This window comes from Antechinus flavipes, chromosome 2, assembly GCF_016432865.1.
Source record: "Antechinus flavipes isolate AdamAnt ecotype Samford, QLD, Australia chromosome 2, AdamAnt_v2, whole genome shotgun sequence".
NCBI classification, from domain to species: Eukaryota; Metazoa; Chordata; class Mammalia; order Dasyuromorphia; family Dasyuridae; genus Antechinus; species Antechinus flavipes.
This window is the reverse complement of record NC_067399.1, coordinates 112117145-112127390: the sequence shown is the minus strand read 5'-3', so window position 1 is coordinate 112127390 and position 10246 is coordinate 112117145. Positions and strand designations below refer to the sequence as shown.

General features: G+C 36.0%; 1 protein-coding gene and 1 long non-coding RNA gene across 2 annotated transcripts; both read right to left on the bottom strand.

Annotated features, from left to right (window-relative positions):
• Nucleotides 1-2296: 2296 nt before the first annotated feature.
• On the bottom strand, nt 2297-6702 carry LOC127552388 (uncharacterized). The gene is made up of 3 exons (XM_051982933.1): nt 6530-6702; nt 5836-5988; nt 2297-3524 (listed from the first exon to the last, which is right to left on the bottom strand). Exons 1-3 carry the CDS (start codon nt 6681-6683, stop codon nt 3184-3186), a joined length of 648 nt encoding a protein of 215 aa, XP_051838893.1. The 5' UTR covers nt 6684-6702; the 3' UTR covers nt 2297-3183.
• A 570-nt stretch (nt 6703-7272) lies between these two features.
• Nucleotides 7273-9961, bottom strand: LOC127552387 (uncharacterized). The gene is made up of 3 exons (XR_007951355.1): nt 9895-9961; nt 8919-9019; nt 7273-7337 (listed from the first exon to the last, which is right to left on the bottom strand). It is a non-coding gene; the product is annotated as an uncharacterized LOC127552387 (long non-coding RNA).
• Between the last annotated feature and the right edge of the window lie 285 nt (nt 9962-10246).

Below are 10246 nucleotides of genomic sequence, written 5' to 3'. Positions count from 1 at the left end.
TACAGATGAGGAAATTGAAGCAAGCAGGATTAAGTGACTTGTCCAGGGTCACACAACCAGCAAGTGTCTAAACCAAGCTTGAACTCAGCTCTTCCGGACTTCAGGTTCAGCCCTCTGTCTCTACACAGAAAAGTGGCCTTCAGGAGTTTGAGGTAGGGGATTATTTCTGGAGAAGACTAATAGGAGTATTTAAGCACAGGCAGCATGTGCTCAGAGTTAAGTAATGTGCAGCCAAATACTAAAAGCCCTCAAAAGAATTGGATCCTGATTCAGATCCTGATTGGTACCCAACTATCCATAAAAGCAGTCAAGAGACTAAAGGAGGGCTAGGGGGAGGAGATTTGGATTTTGTCCTTTGTGGGCCACTTTGTAAATGCTCTTGGACAAGTCACTACCCCAAAGCCTGTTTGTCATTTGTAAAATGAAGGAGCTAGATTAGATGAACTCCAAATTCTCTTCCAACTCCTAAATCCCAGTGAATGATACCCTTTCACTTCAGACAGGAGTCTCTAACCTCTTTTGGGTCATAGACCCCTTTGGTAGTACAGTGAAACCTATGGATCTCTTCTCAGAATAATGTTTTTAAGCTTATAGAATAAAACACATGGAATCAAAGAAAATAAATTGTATTAAAATAAAGTTATAAAAGTATTTAAAAACCAAGTTTTTCAAATGCCAGGTTACCAAATGGAGGTTAAAGGAAGAGCAGAGGTGAATGGGAGTACACAGTAAGACAGAAGGAAAAGAAAAGAAGTATATTTCCTGGAATGATGAGTGAAAAATTGTCCCTGATCTGTGGCCTCATCATCATAGGATTAGCAGATTTGAAATTCCCCTCTTGGCTTGTCATGCACTAATTTCTACACAGAATTTTTTAATAATATAAAGTTTGCTGAACCCTTCAGCAACGGAATCCCACCCCCTAAACTGGCAGAGTTTATCTCTCATTCCCTCACCCTATCTCTCTCTCCATCAAAATCCCTTTTTCCCCGGAATAGGACTTTTTTTTTTCTAGATGTCGAACAAGGCACTGATTAGTCTGGATATTTGAGTGTTTAATGGAGGAAGACTCCTCCTGAAAAGTTTTCAAAGCCTCAGAGAAATTAAATCTTAACAAGTGGTTAGTATGGTTAATGACAGTGGATTAATTTCCCATCCCACCCCCTCTTTCACCAACTCTGCCCTTCAAAAGTGATGACTGGATACACCGAGTGCTTTAAAGAGCTATTCTGTGCACCTATAACACTTTCCCCAAAAAAACTTCTCCCACATACACAGGGAAATAGAGTCTTCTTTCTGCTTCCCACAACTGATTACAAATGTCCATCACGTTAACCAACACTGTTGTCTTGACCGAAGCTTTCTCTTCTGATCATAGACTTGTTGTGAGTGGAATACAAAGGTGAAATGGAATATAAAGAGAAGGCAAAACTTGCTTCACTCCTCCAGCTGTTAGTCCTGCTTTAGAACCTGTGGCGTGCCCATCTGTCAAGAAGAGCCAATGTGTACAATAACTTTACCTTGGATACTAGAATACTTCTTCAGAAGGGTCATTTAGGAGGTTTATAACATATAGGAGAGGAGAAAAGGGAAGAAGGGGGGGGCGAAAATATTAGTTGCCTCTTCTTTGTATCTTTGAAAATCTCATACACAGGAACACTGCTGGAATAGGGCAATGAGGAGTGGACTACCACTCCTCTTGTTTACTTATTTCTAAAAAGGTACATTAGCACTATATATGTGGTTTTACTCATGTTTTCTCCCCCAACCCTCCTCCTTCCTTCCTCTCATCTTCTTCCCATCTTCAGGGACCTCAGATAAAACTTTGATTTCCTATGAAGCTCCCCCTGGACAAAGCTAGGATCACTCTATTCCCCCTCCTACCAATAGTATTTTATTTTTCCAATTACATGTAAAGATAGTTTAACATTCACTTTTGTAAGATTTTGAGTTTAAAATTTTTTCCCTTCATCCCTTAACTCCCTCTTCCTCAAGATAGCAAGCAATCCGATATAGGTTATACATGATTAATCCTTTCAAGCATATTTTCATTTGTCATGTTGAAAATTACTTACTTTCATCCTCGTTTTATAAAACAGAGAGAAACAAGCTCGCCCAAAGCCAAAATGAGTATAAGTGCATGTCCTCTTCTGTATTCTGCATAATATTTCAAATGCTTATAATGTCCCTTGTATTACAGTGTCCTCTCAACAGCTTGTGTAAGCATTCCTTGTGCCTACATTGCAACCTGATAAAAAATGTGATCATGTTATAAAGTTTTAGAAGAAAAAAAATCTTTTTTTCTTACCAAAAAAGTATATTTTATTTGAACATCAGCTTACAAGAAAACTACTATATCAAACAAAGCAGCTTCTCTGAACAAATAGCCATAGCCAAAAAACAATAACAACAACAACAAAAAACAAACAAAAAAACTAATAGTACAGTGCTTATTAATGGAAAATACATAATTTATCTCTTGAGACAGAGAATTTAAAACAAAAAATCAAATCAATCAGACTAAGAATTAAGAAATTTTCTACAAATATAATACATAAATTTTAACTTCACAAAAAAGATGGTGGATACAAAGAGAGAATTATTCTTGAATACCAAGATTTTTTTTCTTTCCCCATTCCTAATGGGGAATTATTTTTTAATTCATCATATAAAAATATACTCTGGTCAAATAAGAATTTCCAAACTGTGCTAAATTAACATCCCTTTAACCTGAGCAACCTCAGAAGTCACAGGACTCATTCATCAGCTTTGGAAATAGGTATAGTGGACCTTCCTGGAACCCTAGGTGTTTCCTGCAGACTTCAGTCAAATGGCACAAAAGTTTCCAGATCGTTAGTTTTGCGCTTCTGCTCATTACAGGAATTAGTGTGAAAGTCTTGATGCTAAGACACAAATATGTGAATTCCTTCACAGAGGCTGGAATCTAAAGCCAAAAAAGTATAATTCAGGTAGGAAGGAATAAGAAAGACAAACTGAATTACAATCAGAAATTCTCATTGGAAAGACTTCCCCTCTTTCCTCAAAAATGTTCAGTGTCTTTTTTGTTGTGCTGGAGAAAAGAATATTAGTCACCTATAACTATTGACAGAAAAGTCACCTCCTTTCTCCACTTGACTCAAAGGAGACCAGAGGAACAATAGATAAATTTTCCTTAACTCATTATTAGAGACTTTCAGACTGTTCTATACACACATGAGAGTCTTTGCTTAGGTAAGGTATTTGTTCCAGGGAGCCATCCATGACTCTGGCTTGGGGCTTGGATTCATAGGAATTGTAGGGGGCATATTTATTGAATTCTCTCAGTTTAGAGTGAGATTTGATTTGGGTCTGTGGTAATACAGATAAACCCTCCAAGGACATTGTCTCCTGAAGGCAAAAATCCCTCTTCTTTTGGGCTGTTCTGCTTGCCAGCCACACAAAACTTATTATCAGCATGAGGAGGATGGTGGCAAAAACAGTGGCACTGATGAGAAGATCCAGATAATTGAAATAAAATCCAGCTCCTGAAAGAGGGAAGAAATGATTATTCAAGACTGAAATTAAAATTAAATGAAACAAAACAAAATACGTTTTTAATAGGAGAAGGGTCATCCCTTGGACCTGAGTTATACACAATTCATCAGATAGCAGAAGAGAATTTAGCCAGTATTTGAGTTCTCCAGGCCTCACATTTTAAGTAAGGAATGAATTAGAGAATAAGATTTGGTTTTCCTGAGCTGATATCTGGGGTCAGCATATTACTAGCTCCTCCCTAAAAATCAAAACAAAAAATGAAAAGTAATCCCTGGCTCTCCTCACATCTAGTGATGAAATGGTCTTTTTCAAAATGGCTTTTGGCCAGGGCTCCACAGTAATATGATATCCAGGTAATCCACTCAGCACCGTTTCTCATTCAGAGCCTAAACCACTATAGTCAATAAGGAATGGAAACTATCACCTCATTCATCAAGAAATCTGATCTTCACCATCGTAATAACATCTGAAACAATTTATTAAAGCTTAACCTAGATACCTGTTAAAGCTCGACTACTATGTCTATCCCTCTAGAACATAAGATTTTGGAAGGAGAGACTACTACTTTTTGTCTTTGCACTTCTAGCTCCTAGCTCAGATCCTGATATTTATTCTAGACATTTAATTTATATTCTTTCATTCCTTGATTCAAGATTCTACTCTTAATGCTTGCTTATTTATGGTACTTTAAAATTTCTTGGACGACTAGATTACATGTCTACCTGAGGGATGCCATCCAGCATTGGCTTTGATAGTCCATATTTGGAAAGGACATATCTAGTTTAAAATGATAATCCTTTGTAGAGAGATATATAACAGGTGGTGAACAGTCTAATGCTCAAGTTAACAGATGCTTTCATGAACTCTCATTAAAATTAAGATTATCATTCCCTGCGGACTTCAAATCTGGGTTTCTAAGTTAGACATCTCATTGGAATGGATAGAATGAAATCTCTCATAGGCAACATGGCAGATAAAAGACATGGCTATACTAATTAGATCAATCATTAGCTTGTAAAATATTCCAACTTAGACTGAGACAAGTAGTTACTGGGTCCATAATTACCATACTTCAGAGAAATTTAGAGAAAGTTGCTTATTACTCAGAGTTCCCTCTGGCCTGTGCTGCTACAGCCATAGGAACATCAGAGCTATAGGAAAACTATAAACTCAATTTTCAAAATGGAGGGGGAAGGTAGAAAAAAGACTGATATTGTTTCTTCCCTAAACAGAGCAATATTATGGAGGAGAAAGAATTTTTAGAAAACTGGCTCAAAACCAACTATGATCCCATGAGAACTTAAGGATAAATCCAGAATTAGAATAAACAAGTGAAAAATAAAAGCTTTTTCACCATTTATATTACAAAATACTTTTATGATCAGTAGCAACATGGCTCAATGGGACCAGAAAATATGGGTTTAATACTGACTCTGCTACCCTTTGGAAGTTTGCCTAATTCTAATAGACTTGTGTTGGAAAGAGCCATTCACATCCAAAGAAAGAACTAACTATGGAGACTGAATGTGGATCAAAGCATAGTATCTTCAGCTTTTTTTTATGGTTGTTACTTGCTATTTAAAAAAAAGAAAAAACAATTTGCCTTTCTTTCAGTTCTTTCATCTATAAAATACTATAGGGACTACAATAAAGGAAAACATTGAAATACTTCAAAGCTTTTATTAATGCAAGGACCAGCCATGATCTGAGAGGACAGATTAAAAAGCATTATTCCAGTGATAGCCACTGGGCTATAAGGTAAAGAATAAGACATGTATTATTCGAAATGGTTAATACATTAACTTATTTTGTTTAACTATATTGTAAGAAAAATTTCTATGGTGGTGAAGTATCTGTACTTTAATTTTTGAGTGCTTATGGGGTATTTTTTTTTTTTGAAGCAATTGTGGTTAAGTGACTTGTCCAGGGTCACATAGCATAATTTAATTTTTAAAAATTATGAGGGGCAGCTAGGTGGCACAGTGGATAGAGCACCAGCTATTGAAGTCAGGAGGACCAGAATTCAAATCTGGGCTCAGACACTTAACACTTCCTAGCTGTGTGATCCTGGGCAAGTCACTTGACCCCAATTGCCTCAGGAAAAAAAAATTATGCCTACTACATAGCAAGTGTTTAATACATGTTTGCTGATTGACTAATTCTTTAAAGATTAAAAAAATAAATGAAAGTGTAAATAGGCTCTCAATTTATGATCTTAGGATTTACAATCAATTCTTCTTTGTCTCTTTGGTTTCCATACAAGTAGTATGCACCATGAAAAGTGTTGACTTTCCAAAATACCTGAAGGAGGGACATGGATACACAGGATACCAGTCTGCTTTGGGGAATGGTCTTCATAGTCTTCTTTGCAATGACATATGTAAGTACCAAGTCCATTGAAGCACTCAGCCCCTTCACCACATTGTTCTAGGCCAATTTCACATTCATTCACATCTAAGAGAAAAAAAAAAATCAGGATCATATCACACCTGAAGACAGCTTGTAATCTGTCTAGTGGCCTAGATACACTTTGTCACCCCACTCTCCCCATAATTAAAGAGACGAAAAGGAGTATAAAGGGTTCATCAGATATCCTGCAATACATGGTGGCCCTGATACCAAGGGAATCTGCCCAGAAGTGACAAAGCACCTGATACCAGATCAAGTCTACTCTAATGAACACTATTAAAATTAAATCCTTCCAATCCCACCTTTCCAGAGGCTGGGCAGGAAGGGGAGGGGAGAGTGGACATAAATGTAAAATACTGTTTCTAACAGATTTTTTTTGATGTATTGATATTTTTTCTGAATTTTTATCTTCTTCCTTCTTTTTTTTTTTTCCTTTTTCTTTCGTAAAAGAATCCTTTGTGACAAGAGATGGCTCTGGGCATGAGATGAGGGATACAGGAAAAATCTAGTCAATGTAAAAACAAAACATATTGATATAATTCTATTTTTTTTAATGAAGCTATCACTGGTACCCATAGGCCCATACCATGAATGGAGACAGATTTCAGATGAAGCTGGAGAGCTTTTACTATATTTCTGATGAGAGTTCTTATTTGAAGATGCAGAGCACTACTCTCAGATCCTCCAAACTGTGACATCAGGTTGTCTGACATATTTCTTCCTCTACATCTCAAAAACATCCAGAAAATGAATGTGATGTTTGAGGTATCTTTTCTACAAATATTATGGAGAAAGAAAAAAAACTCTAGTTATAGAATAAAGTTTTATGATAAAGGAAAAATAAACAAAAATACATGCTAAATTCAATACATCTTTATAGGATGTTCTTGGGAATCTCTTATTTTGGCCATTGTAGATTTAAATCTACTTTTCTAGTAAGCAACATGGAAAAGTATGTTAAATTCTGATATAATATTTTTAATTTTATCATTCATACTGGAATGCCAGCAAAGAAGTTAACATGCTTTACTTAGGACTTTAGTAGTAGCATATCTCCTTGCCTCAGGCTCTTTTAATTTATTCTCAGTCCTCTCTCTACTCACACAAAGCAGGAGGAAAGTTATCAGAAACTTAGCTCCTGCCTGATCCTGTCTAGTTTTCAGAACTAGTTTTTATGAGTTCACTTTTATTGCAGGTAAACAATAATCATGCATTACAACAGCAAATAACACCTCATTTTTTTTTCTCAAAGAAGAAAATCATTATAGTAATACCATCTTGAATAAATCCATGACTAACAATGTTGGAGAACCAGTCCTCTGTGCTCACCTTTTAATTCTAGTTAGTTTGAATGCATCTGCTTCAGGTGAAAAGTGGCCTAGATTTTCTCCAATCTGCAGGGAGGAACCAAAGATGCACTTAATGAATCCGTCTTTACCCAAAGCCTTGTTCCATTTCACAGCTGCTTATTCTAGGCCAAAAAACATCCACTTAAAGATTCTATATTCAGGGATCCCAAGGGCATGAAATAGTCACAAAGTAGTTTCTTCCTATAACATCCTTAAAGGGATGAAAGTAGCTACTTTCCTCCAGATTATTTTTTTTAATATTGCTGGTTAATCTTGTTGGGACAATGCTGCCTATTCAAAAAAGTGGTCATTAAGTCAACCAATCCCAGAGGCTATGATGGCTAATTGGAGATTCTAAGCAGTTATCTAAATAATTTTAATTAACATGCTTTCACCTAAAATCTTAGTAATTTGATGATTCAGAACTTTGACATGAAAGAGCAACGTAATTGTCTCAGCTTTTTATAATATATTAGTAGGTTTATTTCATCACATTTGAAATATTCATCAAATGTGGATCACAATATAGTATTTTCACCTTTGTTGTTGTTTGCTTGCTTGTTTTTTCTCTCTCATTCTTTTCCATTTTGATCTGAATTTTCTTGTGCAACATGATACATGTGGAAATAGGTTTAGAAGAATTGCACACAACCTATATTGGATTACTTGCTGTAAAGGGGAGAGGGAGGGAGAAAATTTTGGAACAAAAGACTTGGCAAAGGTGAATGTTGAAAACTATTTTTGTATGTATTTTGAAAAATAAAAAGTTATTTTTTTTAAAAAGGAATATCCATATCAGAATTTCCTTCTTAAAAAGACAAAAACAAAAAAAAAAGTATTTTTTCAAGCTCTTTTTCCCTAAGATCTCTAATCCATTCTTGATGTGTTTTATGGGCCAAATAATATGTCTGTTTTATCAATTCTCCCACTGAGGTAAGAAAGTGGCACAGGGAATAGGATCCTAGATCTGGGTTCATATCAGGGTTCAGATCCTTACTAGATGTGTGACCATGAGTAAATCACTTAATCTCTATCAGCCTCAGTTTCCTCAACTGTAAAATGAGGATAATTATAACATCTACCTCCCAAGATTGTTATGAAGATCAAATGAGATAACGAGGCTTGAATAAGATAATATTTTTGTGTCTTGGAAAACTTAAATCCCTGTATCTTTATGTTCTTCCCAGCTGGAATATAGCTCCTTCTTACTCCTCTACTAATGCTATTTTCCATGACTATAAGGGACAAGTCACTTAAGTTGTTTGCCTCAGTTTCCTTATCTATAAAATGAGGTAAGGGAAGGAAAGAACAAATCACTTTCGTATCTTGACCAAGAAAACCCCCTTTGGGGCCAATAAAAAGTAGGACATGACAGACAATTGAACAACAAAAAGTGGGTTTTTTATTTGTTTGTCTGTCTATGTGGTAATATGGCAATCTGTAGAGCAGAGAGAAGAGAGGAAATGACTAGAGGAGTAGGGTTCCAACAAGTTTATTAACCTCTTTGAAGAGCTTGGGGAGCTTAACTTGTTTTTTGCCAAATATTTTAATGATGCTGCAAAAAGTCCATACTTTTGTGCTGTTTTGTGCATTCGAAGGTCTACCTAGCTCCACCATACATCTTACCTCTTGCTTAAATGAATCTACCAAGACTTTCTCCACTTCAGAGGCATCGTACGCAGCCTCTGCCTGGCGTTCCATTTCAACAGTTACTTCATATAGGATATCTGGCAGACATAAAGAATGCCTCATTTAGTCTTAATTGCCTCCCCCTTCTTCTTAAGCCCTTTAGAGGAACCTGTGATCAAATGTATACTTCATATAAGAAAACACTTTGGGTATGTGTAAAACTGGTGACTTTACATTTATAGTTATTCAATCTAAGTCTGAAAAATAAAACGTCGGGCATGATTATTAAGAAATTGTAGAGAATTTAGATGTTAAAAGTCCAAAATAAATGTAGTATATTACCTGGAGAGCTTTCATTCATGGAGTAACCAATTTAAGATTACTTTATACCAGAACAATAACCACCTTTGTGGTGAGATAAAATGAGGGGAAAAGATCAGGACAAGGATTCCCTTTAATTGGGAGGGAATATAATATATTGTTCAATGGTGGGGACACAGAAACATCCGGATACCAGAGGCTGCTGTCTGGGGGTAGGTAGGGGGTGGGAAGAGCAAGCTGGCAGGCTTAGACATGAATACACTTGCTATGCTACTATCAGAGGGGAAAAATTGGAAGCTTCCTATATTAAATAGCTATTCCTGATAACGAGATGCTAAATTCATATATTTCTGCTAAAGAAACAAAAGTGGCTGAGTATCTTTGCTTTTGAATTGTTAAAATTTCAATGTGGGCTTTTATCTATCAGAATTAGCAATGCTACCAATCAAAGCTTCTTTTATCAATTATCTAGACTTGAGAAAAATCTTAATAATGTAGAGGTATCCTCTAAATTTCAATACCACAGGGGCAATTGCCCAATCCCTCTGCCCCAGTTAAGACTGCTTTATTCTATAGGAATATAACAACTTGGAGTATTGATCCCAATTAGATCTTCAATATGACATAAGTGTCCTTGCCTTTGAACTCTTACCTCCTGGATGATGTTGGAACTCTACAAGAGATTCATTTCCAAAAGATGGGGAGGTTGGTCTTGCATCTACATTAAGTGACAAGGATAGAGAGTTAAAAAAAAAAATTAAGAATGAACAATAGGAGTAACATTAGTTTTATATTCTTGTTCTACAAGCAAAGACGGGCTTAGCACACCTGTTTTCCATTAATCACACATTAAGATGAAGGATATTTTATGCCTGCTGGGAATAATTCCTACCATATTTCTCACTCCCCTCTACCAATCCTCTCACCAACCCCCTAGCTAAGGAATATATTGAATTTCCTTTTCAAACGTGACTGTGTACTAACAATGCACATTTGTGTCATAC

What these genes read in the sequence shown, in the direction of transcription:
- LOC127552388 (XM_051982933.1), bottom strand. Translation starts at nt 6,683, where the DNA reads ATGTTTTTGAGATGTAGAGGAAGAAATATGTCAGACAACCTGATGTCA. An exon ending in GAAATCTGTCTCCATTCATG is followed by an intron (nt 5,989 to 6,529) that starts GTATGGGCCTAT and finishes TTTTTCTCTTAG; the next exon opens with ATGTGAATGAATGTGAAATT. An exon ending in TATCCATGTCCCTCCTTCAG is followed by an intron (nt 3,525 to 5,835) that starts GTATTTTGGAAA and finishes TCCCTCTTTCAG; the next exon opens with GAGCTGGATTTTATTTCAAT.